The sequence below is a fragment of the Cordyceps militaris genome (genome assembly GCF_000225605.1).
Source record: "Cordyceps militaris CM01 unplaced genomic scaffold CCM_S00001, whole genome shotgun sequence".
Lineage (NCBI taxonomy): Eukaryota > Fungi > Ascomycota > Sordariomycetes > Hypocreales > Cordycipitaceae > Cordyceps > Cordyceps militaris.
The window spans coordinates 73,653-89,364 of NW_006271969.1; the positions used below are offsets into that span (position 1 = coordinate 73,653).

Sequence of the window (15,712 nt, forward strand, 5' to 3'; positions counted from 1 at the left end):
CAGAGTACGAGGTACCTGGGTACTTTGAGGAACACAGCACCAAGGAGGAGGGAGAGGCGTTGAGTGGTCAAGTGCTTTGAGTTGAAGTGGTTGAGTGGGGAGTGGCTTGGTGGGAAGAGTGGAAGAGTCTGGAGGGGTGCACTAAACAAGGTCCGTTACAGGGGCGTGTCAACCGGGTGTGTGCCAAATTTGGGGGGCAGGAGGGGAAGTTCCAGGCGGGGCGAGCAAAGAGCAAGCAAGGCAACAAGGCAAAGTTTACCTGGTTACTGGGGAATGACTACTGATGGAAGGTAGCCAACCAAGAAAAACATACACCAACAACAGAAGGATTATGTGCTATTTTAACCCATAGAATTCAAATGCGTCTAAATCCCCGCAACACACCTGGTTTGTCAATGACCTTTACAGTAGCTGCCTGCCTGCACTGGTATCAGTGGTTGGTTGACTGCCCTGTGGCTTGACTTGCCCGTGGCGTGGCGGGCCGGCTACCTCTGTGGGTCCATGTTCGAGAGCAACAGAACAATGCGGCACGCAGGCAGGCAAGCAAAACCACAGCGAAGCCAACATTGGGCAAGCAGAGTATCGCTCGCTCGTACCTGAGCAGCGTCCGCTCATCATCAGTACAAGATCCGTCAGTTTCCAGGCACGGACAAGGCCACGGCTGCGCGACTTGGACAATTCCTGCACACCATGCAGCACCTCCTGCATCTGCCCTGCACCATCTCGGGAGGCAGACAATAGGGCACACAGATGGCACCGCAGGAGACGCCCCTCGTACAAGTGTCAGGGCCAAAACAGTGAAAAAGCCCTCCTGTCCTCGGCCACCAGAAGCTCAACACTCGACAGCATCTAGGTACGGAGCAGAGTGGTCCACGGTCCACGGTCCACGGCCCACGATGCGGTGAGACGAGGGACGGCTTATTACAAGCAAGCAAAAGAGGCAAAGAAACTAAAAGCCTGGCAACGGAAACAACTATTAGCCAGCAAGCTTGAGATACCCACCCGCATGGCAGCAACAAAAGGCGGCAAGCAATCACCAGAGAAAACTCTGCTGCTCACGCCAATGCTTTTTGGTGCCACCAAAATTCATGCCCAATCGCTGGGTGGCTGGTGAAGAGTGGCTCAAACGTGGCCTCCATCATCATTCAATCGTTGCCAATATCCTGTGGCTGGTGCACTGGTTGGCCTTGGAGCTCGTCTCTCCTCTCACTCTGTCACATCTCAATACCGGTTTACACCTCACAGGCTCACAGCAACATGGTTTCATCGCCGCACGGCCGTCGCTGCCCATTTCGAGACCACGACCACGCTGCTTTCGGTACGTAAGTACGGCGAGAGACGGCGCTGGGCGCGTAACTAGTGGTGTGTTGCATCGGCCACCCACCCAGTGTGGATTGGACAGCAACAGCAACGACTACAACGTTCGACGTTAGATCGCTTCGTCTAACCTTCTGTCCCAGGAGAACAAAACTATCAGACTTGGTCACGAATCAGTCATCTTGTCTCGTACGCGCTTCAATAACGCCTGCTCTTATTGACAGATCCAGCTACGCTGCTGCTTTCGTCGCCACCATCGTCGGCCCGCCCCCACCAGCTCAGCCCGTGCTGGCACATCACCACCCATCTCGCCCTCTCTCCCAACGTCGCACTGCATTAACAGCTAACAACCTCCAGCCAAATATTGCTTCCTTTGCTTCTATTGTCACTCGCATGCGTCCCCAACAGGGCAATCTCTCGATGCGCTGCATAGTACTAATTACCTTGCACATGGGCTGCAAAGAGACAATAGAACAAGTGGCGAATGCCAAATGCCAAGTTCAACATCCAAATGCGGCACGTCCCTCCTCTGGCTGTGCAAGTCAAACAGGCTTGGATTTGATTCATGCCTCGTGGCCATTGTCTCGAACCTTCATCCCCGGCAAGCTCGCCTGCGCCGCTGAACCTTGTCCGCAGCCCCCGACCGCGTGGCCACTCCGCTGCGCTGGGGAAGCGACGTTTATTATGAGCCTCGCCACAACCCACCCGCAGCTCCCGAGTCAAAAAACACAAGTGACTTTGCCTCTTCCATGGTTTTTGCGTCTTTAACTCGGCGCCTGCCACCTCCAAGGTGGCTTGGAGGGTCATGCACCCTCTTTGCCTCTGACATTGCCGTCATCGCTCTCTCCACTCCAGCCGCCAAACTTGAAACACTGCTACAGACTCGCTAGGTGGCCGTTCCTTTTCTGGCCTCGTAACTAGTTATGTGTAATAATTTATTCAGCTATGTGGCTTCCCGCTAGTTTGGTCGAGCGCCCATTGTTCTCATACCAGTTGGTATTTCGCTACTATGCACAACCTACTACCACCATTGAACCGACAGCGCATCACTGTCAATTCTTGGAGAAATTACTCTCGGCTCGAGCCAAGCCAATCTAAATGCAGGATAGCAGACCGGCCACATCGAGCCATGGCGCCGCCTCGTTTCCTCTTTTAGCTACAGTCTCGACTATCCCGTATTAACCCGCATCGGCTCTCGTATTTCTCCATATTTTTACCAAAAGCATGACCCAAACTCAGTTATACAGGCCCGACCGGTCGTTGCTGAACAAAATGCGGGAGGGTAGGATTCCTTTCAGAAACAATCCGAACTGGTCTGAAGTACAAGCCCTTTGTTTCTGGTTAGACGTTGTTGACGCCGCGGTCTGCTCTGTGAGACGGCGTCCGTCTGTATCGTTAGTCTAAGCCCTGTAGATGGCCTGGATGAACGATTCACATCCGAACGGGCGCCGATCCAAGATGAACAGTGACGGATCGTGTGGAGCTTGGTATCTCACATACAGGGTCTTCAGGTTGCACTCTACGCGAAATTGTCGCTTTGTCGTTTTGTCGCTTGCTTCCTGACACCGAATCTTGCTCCAACTTGCATTACTCAAGCCGTAAAGCGGTGAGTTGAATATTGATGACTTATAGAGTGCTATCTTGAATACAAGTATTGGCTCCAACTGCCTTTCAAACCTCGGTGCCCTGCTGTTTAGGAAAGAAATCAACTCAAAGAAAGAAACACAGCCATCTTGTACTTCTAGTGGCGAGGGGCGGCTTTGCAGAGTGCTGTCTTCATACAGGCAGTCAATAGCTCCTCTGATCTTGCTTCAGTGGCTCGCCACAGAGAAGAGTTGGAAACGGAATGAAGGGCGCGAGTAACATCATAAAGAGAATGGGAAGCAAATGGTGTTAGCAATAAGAGAACCAGCCCATACGAGAAGTGCTACTCAGCGATATTACACAGTTCGCTAAAGAGGCGTGCTCTCGTATACGTCGTCGCTCAACTAACCCATCTGACGTTGGAAGGAGGCCAGCGTCCTTGTCCGTCTCATTTAACAGATTAGTTAGTTTCGAGTAAGAAACAATTTCTCGTCTCATTCTAATGAGCAGGTAGCAGGCAGTTGATGTTGTTGTTGTCGGGAAGTTGCATGCGCGCAAATCGCCTACGTTTGCTCTTTCCATGTTTTCCGTGCCGCCTTGGCTTAAATCGTGGGACTGTTTGCCATATCGGATTTCACTTCTCGTACTGGGATCAGCTTACGTCAGTGAGCGTGCGGGAACCGCTCAAAATGTGATTGCTAATAGGGCCTGATGGGCCAACTCCGCGAAGTGCTCAAGAATTGTTATCCTGTAGGGTATGTGCCCATGGAGCTGTGGCTGTGCGTGGGCAGATAGATGTACGTCTTTGATAGGACGGAAAACATTCATATTCGCGTTTCTTGTATCTGGTTACGATGAGTATGGCGCATGTAGCTTGACTCCAGGTCGTAATGCGACAAGAAAAGTCAGTTGAAGTACGAGCATGCTAATTAAAAGAGTGCCTTGAAGCCGCACAGCATCCTCACTCACCCAGATGATTGCCACGTGCGCCAGAGACGATAGGAAGCGACATATATCATTTGAAGTCCTCTCCGCGTCCTTAATGAACCAATCGCTAAGAATCTGGACTATGTGTTACATAGACCAATTCTGGCCATGTACGTTGCGCGGCTGTGTCCACGACAGCCCGGTACAGTAACGTCGGCCACGCGCTTAGGGTGGCAACATCAAATCGAGGTGACTCCTGACGTTGGTTAAGCTGACTAGAAGGCGTATTTGGGACGGCTGAAATTTTTCTACTCCCTCGGATGCCGAAAGCCCGGCTAAGGTGCCCTCCATCAACTATCTGGCAAATGGTTCGCGTTTCAATGATAGACAGGTTTCTTACAGCAGCAGGCTGCAACGTCGCTGCTAGGAATTAATCTTGGCCACTGCGCATGATATGATAGAGCGAGGGGAAAATGCAAATTGTAGGTTGTCGATGCCTAGCACTAGAAGATTGACCGAAAAATGACCATGTCTCTTTACTAAAGGACGGCTCCTACTAATATCATGTTTGAGATGGATGCTCAGGGCTGTCCCCTTGCATCTCGCGAAATCGACGCTCCGTCCAATCGTAAATGTTATCGTACTTGAACCCAGAATTCAAGAAAGCATGACGAAAAAGTCGGCGAAGATAAGCGTAATCGGGCCTGTCATTGAAGCCTAGTGACCGAGTGTAGCTGACATAAGTAGCAAACTCCGGAGGGAGCCCTCCGCAAAGCTCTGTCACAGGCAGACTTATCTTGTTCTTCTTAATCAGCTCATCCTTTTCCGCCTCAGTCGCTGCTTTGAGCCCTACCCAAGGTAAGGTGCCGCACGCAAAGTATAGCAACACGTATCCTAACGACTCTAAGTCATCCCCCCAGGACTGTTCTATTACGTAGTTAGTAAGTAGCGGCGATAAGGCCTACGCAGAACACACCTCGTCCATTGTGATTGTTTAGGCTCGCGTATCGCCTAGTACCACCAAACGGCAGGCCCTGTAGAGATTGAAAACGCTCAGCATTGCGGAACTCTTTGGCTAAACCAAAATCGATAGTATAAAGAATGTTTCCTTTTGTCCCAGTCCCCATGAGAAAATTTTCTGGCTTGATATCGCGGTGTAGAATCCCCTTGTCGTGAATGTATTGAATTCGAGAGATAGCCTGATTGGCTATGAGGAGAACCGTCTTGATCGAGAATCGCCGGTCGCAGTAGTTGAAAAGATCCTCGAGGGATGGCCCAAGAAGTTCATGGACCAGGGCATAGTAGTCGCATTCCTCTCCAAACCATCGGACTCGCGGTATTCCGACACCCCCAGCAAGCACCGTGTAGGTGTCTGCCTCGGCCTTTATAATTTCGGGGTTGATGTTGACATGCGAAAGTTTGATAGCAACCTCGTCGCCTAACTTCGTATCAGTTCCTGGCCACGTTAGAAGCTGTTCAGAGAGACCAAAGTACACCCGTACCTGCATAGACGAGACCAAATCCCCCTTCACCAATTTTATAGTCGATGCGGTATCGTTCGTCGATGAGGATATCCTGGTGAAATCACCGAATTAGTTAACGTAGATACATTCAGAGTCTGCAAACGTTTCGCACCTTCATTTTGCGCATCGACCGCCATATTGTCGGTTGAAAATGGAATGTGAAGGGTAACTAATAAAAGGAGGTCGCATCGGTTGGCCTGAGCCCGTCGATTCGGCCGGTGGGGAAATACAAACCCCACCTCGGGACCCAGCCAGATCATCATCCCGTGAGTCCATAAATAGGTAGGTAACTCATGTTTCGGCGAGTTGCACTCCTCATCCAACCAACTCGTCATTTAACAATTCCAGACCAAACAATGTCCACTCTGATGCAGCACGCCCCAGACCGACCTGATAGCATCACATTGGGCGCGTACAGACCACGCACATATGGTCACACCAGGCAAACCGCGTTCTCGCTCGCTCGCCCTATCATTTCGTCCTGTTACGCGCCAGCCGATTCTACACAAGTTGGCGCTGTTCCCGCCACCGACCTGTTATCCCTAAATGTCTTTCCCCTCTCCCATTTCCGAGAAAGAACCTGTATTCAACATACAGAAACGAAAAAGACCCAACACATACGATTCTATACAAGGGAGTCTCCCTGCGAAGAGGATCAAGTCGAGCTCTGTGGTGGGCAAAGTCTCTAACTTTCCACCAAAATTTTGGGACAACCTGTCGAAAGTTTGGCTCACGCCCCGTGCCTTACGCGAACTCGATCGCCGAAAGGACGCACAGCCTCGTACTGCAATATCTGCAGCTCTGATTACCGCAACGCCGACAAACCTCGCTCGATTTGCAAGACGAGGCGGCCCAGACCTTTGCCATTTACGAGGGGTATGTGTTCTGTCTCGTACGCGTTACCGTCAACTAATTTTTGGTAGTGTCCCGAACCAACGCACGCCGCACAAATGCCTTCGAATGGGACCTCCGAATCCTCGAGCCGTCGGACACGGACTACGAAGGCAACACGCGTTACCTCAAGGAAACGATCATCCGCATACGACAATAATTTCGAGCAGGACCTCATCGACCACAACATCTACCCTAGGGGGTTTCCATATCCTGATGATGACTCAGTACCAGAGCCCAGCAACTTTGACGACATAGTCCAAGCAATAGCGGCTCCCCGGGCGTCTCTATCGCCGTCCCGTGTCTCTCGCGGAACCTTTCGAAAGTTCTGCCTAATGAATGAGCGTATCAAATCCGAAGGCAATGTTATGGCTAAGATACTTCCAAAAGTACTTGGTGACGCAGATATCCCGAGTGAAGGCAACCTTCCTTTCACCAACTTTGACTCAATAACGGACGGGACTACTGTCGACGCAGTGCCCGACTTATTCGACGGATCATACCCAAAAGATATCCATGAGAGGATCAAACAAGAGCTGAGTGACATGATTATACCCACAAAACACAGTTTAGTACCCGCTGTACCAAATTTCTTCATGGAGGCTAAAGCTCCACGCGCCGGCGCTGATATCGCGAAGCGGCAGGCATGCCTGGATGGGGCCGTCGGGGCTCGCGCTATGCACAAATTGCAAAACTATGGCGAGGACAAGCCGGTCTATGACGGTAATGCCCACACATACAGCTCAACCTATCACAATGGCCAGCTTATGCTCTACGCCCACCATGTGACTGGCCCGACGGCCGAAGGAGAACGGGCCGAGTACCATATGACACAGCTGAAGGGGTACACTCTGACGGGTGATCGAGAGACTTTTGTCACAGGTGCTACTGCTTTCCGGAATGCTAGGGACCTTGCTCGCCGACAGCGAGAGAGGCTCATTAGGGAAGCCAACGCTAGAGCTTTGCAAACAGGAGAATTAGCCGCTGGAGAGCATCTTATCGAAGAGTGTGATGACAGCCATCCATCAGATGGAAACGCATGGCAAGATATCCATGACGATCTGCAGCAGCAAATTTGCGAGACCTACACCGAAGTCCAAGAAGACAGTGGTCCCACTACTCCCACGCATCAATATACGTCTGATGATTCGCAAGACCCAAGCCGAGATCCAGGCGCTTCCGGAACCAATGATCCGAGCAGCCTCACTCCTGATTCTAGTACGGACACTACACGCCCAAAGCGTGCCCGACAATCGTTGAGCTCCCCAACGCTAGGGAGCCGCTTATCTAAGAGTCGATCGCGTGCTACCGCAGCCCAGCGATCTGCTCGGTCGCCCATCACTGGAGAAACTGAGTCATAGCGGCCAAGCGAGTCTTTCTTGGTTAAGAGGTAAACTCAAAGACAAAATTCAGTATCGGAATTTGGAGAGTTGAGAAATGAAGACTGAGGTAACGGACTGAGTATTAGAACTCATGCATGTAGGAAGTGGATTTGCGGCACCGTTTTGGACCGAGACAAGCAATGTACTATATAGGAGGAGCATGACAGCACAAGATAGTGTACGGAAACAAAGGCGTCCAATCAACCCTGTTGATGTAGAAGGTGATATGATCGGACGACGCAACCGGGGCGAGCTCATATGTCGCGACGCAGCGAACTTGTAAGAGAATCTGGTTTGTCTTGGCAGGATCTGGCCATAGCCACCGGAAGTCCTTCCCCCACCCCCAATCGTACATCTGGGTCGTCTTCGCAGCATCAAAGCCTCGGATGGAGAGAGGCTGAGCGAACTGCTGCATTTTTGGAGCTGTGATGCGGGCTTTGTGTCTTGGTCGTCCTGGATACTATTTCTGGGTCACTACTGATGACATTATTTTGCATTCCCACCATTTTATTTTATTGTATATCCAAAGTGCGAAGGAAAGCTTGGCTTGAAGTAGCTCTGGGGCGGGCGCACGTTTCTGACACAATTGTGCCACAGAAGTGGCGGGAACCATTACAAGTGCATGGTAGTTATGCATCACACATTTTCTAGCACTTCTCCCCACTACCTTAGAGTTGCTTCTAGCAGAATCAAGGTTTCAATATGGAACGCGGTCACTGGCAAGGTCACCAGAGGTCAACGCCATCGACATTGAAACAAGCACACAGACTTTTGCGATCCCATATGTTACTGTTGGCCCCCTGTGCAAGCAGGCAACTCAACGCTGGTCTCTCATTGGCCAGCGTGTGGGCGGAAGACCCCCTTTCGAGGGCTGTGGGCCTGTTGATCCCAGCCATCGAGGGAAGGCAGCGTTTGTGTGTGTTTGTTAGTTATCACAACAATCAGAAGGAACCAAATTGACGTTATTATTGCTTTTCATCGTATTCGAATACACCTTTGATCCAACAGTTACTGTTGCCGTGATGATCGGGCAATGAGTCATTTGATAAATCATACTCACGCTTTCATCAATACCAGTATAGTCGCTGAAGCGAAACAGCAACCCACTGATCTGGCGTGACTCTTTGTGCTTCCCCGCGTTTTGCTGAGAGCGGGAGGCAAAGCGTGACCCACCGACCGCGCCCGCCATGGAAGAAGTAGACTTGGCGAGCTGATGCGTGCTGCTGCTGAACTCTCCTCCAGCATGACGTGAACCAGCATCTTTCTGTGAATGGAACTCGAAATCATAGTCCATCATGACCAACACCATTGTTATCGTCGGGCAAGTCTTGTTTCCGCTGCTCACACGGACCACAAACTGTATCGCTAACGAACGACGTCCTCCATCTAGCGGCGGTGTGTCTGGCCTCACATCGGCGTACCTGCTCTCCAAGAGCAAGGGCAACACCGTCACCCTCGTGGCCAAGCACATGCCCGGCGACTACGACATTGAGTACGCCTCGCCAATAGCAGGGGCCAATGTCCTGCCGTAAGTGTGCTCCTCCACCGTGCGCGTTGCTCGATCGCCGCTGATACTGGCTGCCCGGCCTGCAGCATGAACCCAGACGCCGACAGCAGGTGGGAGCGTCGCACATGGCCCGAGTTTGTGTGGCTTTGCAGAAACGTGCCAGAAGCCGGCTTCCACTTCAAGAGTACGTGAAACACACACGCCCCCCCGTCACAGAGCGAAAACGAGATTGGTTTGTTTGCGGCTGGCTGCACGGATCCCGTACAACACCGCAACATACTGTCGTAGCTCCCTCGCCACGTGGCAATCCGCTCTCCTTGTCTTACCTTGCGCTAACAACTACTCGTTTCATCTCACCGACAGACGCGCTTGTGCTCCGCCAGCACAAGGACCAGGAGGCAGACCCGAGCGGCGGGCCCATAGATCCGCTCTTCGACCGGGACCCGTGGTACCGGCACTTGACGCCCGACTATCGGGAGCTCGCCGCGAGCGAGCTGCCGCCCGGGCAGGACAGCGGGTGCTCCTTCACCAGCATGTGCCTGAACACGCCCATGTACTTGTTCTGGCTGGTCGGGCAGTGCCTGCGGCAGGGCGTCGTCTTTCGGCGGGCCGTGCTCCACGACCTCACCGAGGCGCGGCGCCTCGCCTACAGCGGCCGCCCGGCCGACGTGCTCATCAACGCGACGGGCCTCGGGGCGCGGACGCTCGGCGGCGTGCGCGACGCGGGCATGCTGCCGGCGCGCGGGCAGATTGTGCTGGTGCGCAACGACGGGTCGTCGATGCTGAATACGTCGGCCGTCGACGACGGCAGCGGCGAGATACTCTACACGATGCAGCGCGCGGCCGGCGGCGGCACCATCCTCGGCGGCACCTACGACTTGGGCAACTGGGAGTCGCAGCCGTGCCCCAACGTCGCCACGCGCATCATGGCGCGCGCCGTGCGCCTCGACCCGGCGCTCGCCGGCGGCAAGGGCGTCGCCGGCCTCGACGTCATCCGCCACGCCGTCGGGCTGCGGCCGTACCGCAAGGGCGGCGTGCGCGTTGAGCGCGAGACGCTGCGAGACGAGGTGGACGGCGCGAGCGTGCACGTCGTCCACAACTACGGCCACGCGGGCTGGGGATTTCAGGGCTCGTTTGGCTGCGCCGAGAAGGTCGTCGAGCTTGTCAACGAGATTCGCGCCGCTAACGGCGAGGACCTCTCCAAGGAGCCGACGCTGTTCAACTTTGAGGCCGCGGCGGCTTCCAAACTGTAAGCTGGTACAGGACAGCCGGCCATGGAAATAAATGCGTACATGAATAGAAGAACCTTTGAAGTGTAATAATAAGCATGTTAATCGTGAGGTTAAGTTAGTTAGCGTAACCGTTGTGCTGTTGCTCACCGGCCCCGCTATAGGTAGGTGACCCCTTTCAGAAAGGTTTCGATTCCGAAGCTCCCCCCCACCACCAACCAACCAACCGACTTTCTTTCAAACAGCAACCGCCTCGGGCACCACTGCTGGACCAAACTATCAAGCTCTCTCACGGCGTCGGAGGGACGACTGTAAACCTCCCGATGGAGGCAACAAACAGTCCCGCGCGAGCAGCGCGCGAGCCGGCGGTGCACGTCCGCGCGCTGACGTTTGTCGTCGACGTGGCGTGCGGCCGGCATGCGCTGTCACCGCTGATTCCCGTGGCGCTGTGGCTCGCCGATGCGGTGCTGACCTGCCTGATTATCTGGAAGATTCCCTGTATGATTTTCTGACTTTCTGCTAGAGTGCCTGGCGGGCAGAGCGTGTGCTGACCAGCGTTTTGCGTTTAAAAACAAAAGACACCGAGATTGACTGGGTCGCGTACATGGAGCAGATTACGCAGTTTGTCCACGGCGAGCGCGACTACACCAAGATCAAAGGCGGCACCGGCCCGCTCGTGTACCCGGCCGCGCACGTCTACACCTACACGGGCTTATACTACCTCACCGGTGAGGGCGAAAACGTATTGCTGGCGCAGCAGCTGTTTGCTGTGCTGTACATGGTGACCTTGGGACTGGTGATGCTTTGCTACTGGAAAGCCAAAGTGAGTAGTAGTCATCTACGCATCGATTAGCGGCTCCCTTGTCTTGTTACTCTGTACATGCTCGATCGACTAACGCTACACCCAGGTACCGCCGTACATATTCCCGCTCCTCATCCTCTCGAAGCGACTACACTCCGTCTTCGTCCTGCGCTGCTTCAACGACTGCTTCGCCGTCTTTTTCCTGTGGCTCGCCATCTACTCGTTCCAGCGGCGGCTATGGGCGCTCGGTTCCATGGCCTACACGTGGGGGCTGGGCATCAAGATGTCGCTGCTGCTCGTGCTGCCGGCCGTCGGCGCCGTGCTACTGCACGCGTGCGGCTTCTCGGGCGCGCTGTCCCTCGCCTGGCTCATGGCGCAGGTCCAGATCGTCATCGCGCTGCCCTTCATCGCCACCAACACCAACGGCTACCTCGCGCGCGCCTTTGAGCTCTCGCGGCAGTTCCAGTTTGAGTGGACCGTGAACTGGCGCATGCTCGGCGAGGCCACGTTTCGCCGCCGCGAGTGGGCGCTGCTCCTGCTCGGCCTGCACGCCGCCACGCTCGCCCTCTTCCTCGCCACGCGCTGGATGCGGCCCGCCGGCAAGACGCTGCGCCGCATGGTGCCGGCGTGGCTGCGCGGGCGCGCGGCGCTGACGCCGGACGAAGAGATTCGCGTGTCGCGCAGGGTGACGCCGGATTTTGTCCTGACCACGATGTTGTCGGCGAACCTGGTCGGCCTGCTGTTTGCGCGCTCGCTGCACTACCAGTTCTACGCGTACCTGGCGTGGTCGACGCCGTTTCTGCTCTGGCGCGCGCTGCCCGGCGGTGCCGCCGTGCTCACGTATCCGCTGTGGCTCCTGCAGGAGTGGGCGTGGAACGTGTTTCCCAGCACGAGCGAGTCGTCGACGGCGGCGGTGGCGGTCATGGCGACGACGGTCCTGGTGGTGTACTTTGGCACGCGCAACGACGGCCTCACGATAAAGAAGCCCGCGGCCAAGAAGCAATAATGGCGCAACAAATGAGGCGTGTATGATAGTTTAAACGAGGCATGCATGAGAGAAGCGGTATTATTAATATATGCATATGTTCATAAGTCGTCATGACCGGTGGGCCGTGGATATCTAGTCGTCTTCCGAGTCGCTGGGTGGCATCTTGCCTACTGTCGATTCTTCTTCCGAGTCGTCCTGATTGTATGCCGCCTTGGCAAACTCCTTTGGCCTACAAGTCGCATGCAACAACAGATTAGTTATTTCTCCCACCAAAGTCCGCAAGTCCGCAAGTCCGCAAGCCGGCGGCCGAGCAGCCAAAAAGAAAAAAAAAACGCACCAGTACGGCATCTTGCGCCACTCCTTTTCAGCGCGCACAATGTTGATCATCTCGCCCTGCGCGCGGGTGTCAGTCGCGCCGTCCTCGTAGCGCTCCGCCAGGGCGAAGCCGCCGCGCTTGACCCAGATGGTGTTGCGGAAGCGCTGGGCGAGCTCGAGCACCAGCGTCTTCTGGCTGGGCAGGGCGCACACAAACAGGTTGCTGCCCTCGGGCCGGATGACGCGCACGAGCGTCTGGTTGGCGGCGAGGACGGCGGGCGGGGTGACGGTCTCGTCGGCGGCGGCCTGCAGGTCGCGGTTCGGACGGCCCATGGCTGGGAGGGGGGTGGTAAAAAGGGTTGGTTGGTTGTTGGGAGCAGGCGATGGTTTTTTTGCGTAGGTGTCTCGGGAGGAAAGGTTCAAGGTTGGATACTCTATTGTAGACAGTATTTTTTTTCTTTACCGCTCTTGCCAATGGTGGGGTAATATCTTGCGGGCCAGGCTCCGGTTAGGCGTTGCTCGGGTGCGAGGAGTGACAAGTGCACAATATATTACAATGTTCTCGAAATATCGGAATATGGTGATAATTGCAAATAAGTACTATTTTACTATTTGAAGGCATGGGCTGTTGACTAACAATTTATGATGCTCATGATAGCTTACTCGCCTGCCCTCTGAAGTTGGGTGAATAGGAGGAACCTTGATGGGCATGACACTTGCCGGTAGCCACCTGGACAGAGCATGGTCAAGTGATCTGAATTGTAAACGACGTTGTAAATAATCCTCTTGTAAAATGTTTTGTCTGAAATTCTTGTTTTCTTCGGGACCCTTGGATTCCATGTCCTTGGGGTCCGTTCTTGCATCATCGACCCGTAAATGAGCGCGTCACCAACCAACCTACACAGACAAAGAAATTAACAACTAAATAAAACTCGGCTTCTATTTTAGCAGAGAAAGGAGGAGGCCCGTCCGATCGTGCCACGGCCGATCCATCAAATCCTGGGCCATGGGAGAGCCAACATCCATTACATCACTTTGCCTCTCGGATATAAATCTGTCTCAGCCGCCGCTAAAACTGCCCGGCCTTCTTGGCCTTTGGCCGAATACGCGTATCTACCCAACTACCCTCTCCCCCCCAGCAGTCCCCAAAAGCCATAGCCCCCCCCCCCCCCCTGTCGTCAGCGGACAAGGCTGGCTGGCCTACCTATCGCACGTTTTTTCCCGCAGAGGCGGCCCGTTGAATTCGTCCGGCCGAGCTTCTTTCACTCTCGGATGGACGTCGTTCCGACCTTTTGTCTTCCCACCACCCTGTTGTGGCGCGCCGCCCTTGACGAACGCCAGTCGAGTCTCTCTTCTAGAATGTCTCATTTCCGAGAAACAGATTAAAGGTGCCGTTCGCGCAAAAAAGGTGTAGGCTCCTTGGTAATACGGGTACTGACTGGTTTGCCGCCCGGATGTGAAACCATCCGGAAACCCCATGACAATGCTACTACCTCTTTCAGAACCCGTCGCCGGAACGAAGAACCGGCCGCCCCCCTTGTCAAAACAGATGAGCCGCCTTAACAACCCTTGCATTCCCATCTCGTTCGCTTACGAAGTTTCGGACTAGCGAAGTCCGCCAGTGTTAGTGCCATTTCAAACGAGGCTCTGGGATTGGGTCTGCTCTTTCAAATACGTCAATATCTCCATTCGTCATTCTCACCTCTTTTTCTTTTCTGTACATTCAAGAGAATCAGTCTTTTCTCTTGCAGTATAATCCAAAACGCCGCCATCGACTTGCGTCTCGCTCCAACTTGACAACTCTCCGCTTCCTCAACATCCTCCACGACATTGACGCCGACGACGCTCCAAATACACCTTCTCCCGGCTCTTCCGTATACAACTACAAGTTCGACTAGATTTACAACAAGGGAGGAAAATCGACTTGGAAAGCGTCCCACAAACACCCGCCGTCATGGCCTCCAACCACACCAGGGGCGATCCCTACCAGAGCTGCGTGCAAGTCACCGAGGACTGCCCAGTCGCTGCCACCGTCCTGGGCTACTATCCCAACCTGGGGTCCGGCTACTTCTTCACCATCATGTTTGGCTTCTGCCTCATCGGCACCGTCGTCCTCGGCGTGTCCAAGCGCACCTGGACCTTTACCGCCGCGCTGACCTGCGGCCTGATATTAGAAACCGCCGGTGCGCTCCCCCCCAATCCATCTCTCCCGGCGCGCCTAACATCCCGACTAACACGAGTTCCCCCTAGGCTACGTCGGTCGCATCCTGCTCTCCTCGAATCCGTGGAACAATGGCGCGTTTGAGCTGCAAATCTGCGCCATCATCCTCGGCCCGACCTTCATCTGCGTCAGCATCTACCTCACGCTCAAGCACATTGCCCTCGCCCTCAACCCGCGTCTCTCGCGCCTGCCCGCCGTCTGGTACCCGCGCCTCTTCCTGCCCGCCGACGTCTCGTGCCTCATCGTGCAGGCCATCGGCGGCGGCATCGCCGCCGCCGCCGGCCACGACAACCCCAAGCTGCAAAAGACGGGCAACCAGGCCATCATTGCCGGCGTCGCGCTGCAGGTCGCCGTGCTGGCCGTCTTTGGCGCCCTCGGCCTCGACTATCTCCTGCGCGTGGCTCGCTGGATGCGCACGCCCGAGGCCCGAGAGTCCGACGGCCTGCGCGTCTGGCGCAGCCGCAACTTTGTCATTTTTCTCGCCGCCATTTGCGCGGCCTACATGTGCATCTTTATCCGCTGCATCTACCGGTACCGTCCCCCTTCAAAATCGCATCTACCCTCGCAAAAGGCAACCCAACTAACAAATGTGGGCTATAGTATTGCCGAAATGGCTGGTGGCTGGGGCAACCACATCATGCAGGACGAGCCAAGCTTCCTCGTCCTCGATAGCTCCCTCGTCCTCCTCGGCAGCGCCCTCCTCACCATCTTCCACCCCGGCATCTACTTCCCGCAGATGCGCCACAACGCCGTCGCCCGCCGCCAGCAGCGCGCCGACGAGAAGGCGAGCGCCAAGCGCGACGCCAACTCCAACGCCGGCAACGAGACGGACGAGACTAGACTTCCCGCCTCTACCAGCCAGACTCCTCCCGAGACCGCCAGCAAAGAGCAGGTATAGCGACATCTGGTGAAATGAAAGCTGGAGACTATTGTGTATAGTCGGCGGCAAGGTTTTTCGATTTAGACAAATAACAAAGATTTCATTGACAGATATACGACGCAGATCGCGTACACTAGGTATTTAAG

General features: G+C 54.7%; 6 protein-coding genes across 6 annotated transcripts; 4 read left to right on the plus strand and 2 right to left on the minus strand.

The window, feature by feature from the left end:
- Positions 1 to 4,390: 4,390 nt before the first annotated feature.
- On the minus strand, positions 4,391 to 5,488 carry CCM_00018 (casein kinase 1, delta; the record flags this gene model as incomplete). The annotated part of the gene is made up of 4 exons (XM_006665178.1): positions 4,391 to 4,755; positions 4,805 to 5,284; positions 5,331 to 5,403; positions 5,438 to 5,488. The coding sequence occupies 4 exons, from the start codon at positions 5,486 to 5,488 to the stop codon at positions 4,391 to 4,393; spliced, it is 969 nt and encodes a 322-aa protein (XP_006665241.1).
- An 813-nt stretch (positions 5,489 to 6,301) lies between these two features.
- Positions 6,302 to 7,603, plus strand: CCM_00019 (uncharacterized protein; the record flags this gene model as incomplete). The annotated part of the gene is made up of 1 exon (XM_006665179.1): positions 6,302 to 7,603. The coding sequence occupies one exon, from the start codon at positions 6,302 to 6,304 to the stop codon at positions 7,601 to 7,603; it is 1,302 nt and encodes a 433-aa protein (XP_006665242.1).
- Positions 7,604 to 8,919: 1,316 nt separating this feature from the next.
- CCM_00020 (D-amino-acid oxidase) lies at positions 8,920 to 10,384 on the plus strand (the record flags this gene model as incomplete). Its single annotated transcript, XM_006665180.1, has 3 exons — positions 8,920 to 9,152; positions 9,218 to 9,315; positions 9,495 to 10,384. The coding sequence occupies 3 exons, from the start codon at positions 8,920 to 8,922 to the stop codon at positions 10,382 to 10,384; spliced, it is 1,221 nt and encodes a 406-aa protein (XP_006665243.1).
- A 299-nt stretch (positions 10,385 to 10,683) lies between these two features.
- Positions 10,684 to 12,168, plus strand: CCM_00021 (Lethal(2)neighbour of Tid protein; the record flags this gene model as incomplete). Its single annotated transcript, XM_006665181.1, has 3 exons — positions 10,684 to 10,858; positions 10,939 to 11,183; positions 11,269 to 12,168. 3 exons carry the CDS (start codon positions 10,684 to 10,686, stop codon positions 12,166 to 12,168), a joined length of 1,320 nt encoding a protein of 439 aa, XP_006665244.1.
- Positions 12,169 to 12,282: 114 nt separating this feature from the next.
- On the minus strand, positions 12,283 to 12,798 carry CCM_00022 (eukaryotic translation initiation factor eIF1a-like protein, putative; the record flags this gene model as incomplete). Its single annotated transcript, XM_006665182.1, has 2 exons — positions 12,283 to 12,379; positions 12,488 to 12,798. The coding sequence occupies 2 exons, from the start codon at positions 12,796 to 12,798 to the stop codon at positions 12,283 to 12,285; spliced, it is 408 nt and encodes a 135-aa protein (XP_006665245.1).
- Positions 12,799 to 14,419: 1,621 nt separating this feature from the next.
- Positions 14,420 to 15,584, plus strand: CCM_00023 (RTA1 domain protein, putative; the record flags this gene model as incomplete). Its single annotated transcript, XM_006665183.1, has 2 exons — positions 14,420 to 14,648; positions 14,716 to 15,584. 2 exons carry the CDS (start codon positions 14,420 to 14,422, stop codon positions 15,582 to 15,584), a joined length of 1,098 nt encoding a protein of 365 aa, XP_006665246.1.
- Positions 15,585 to 15,712: the final 128 nt, after the last annotated feature.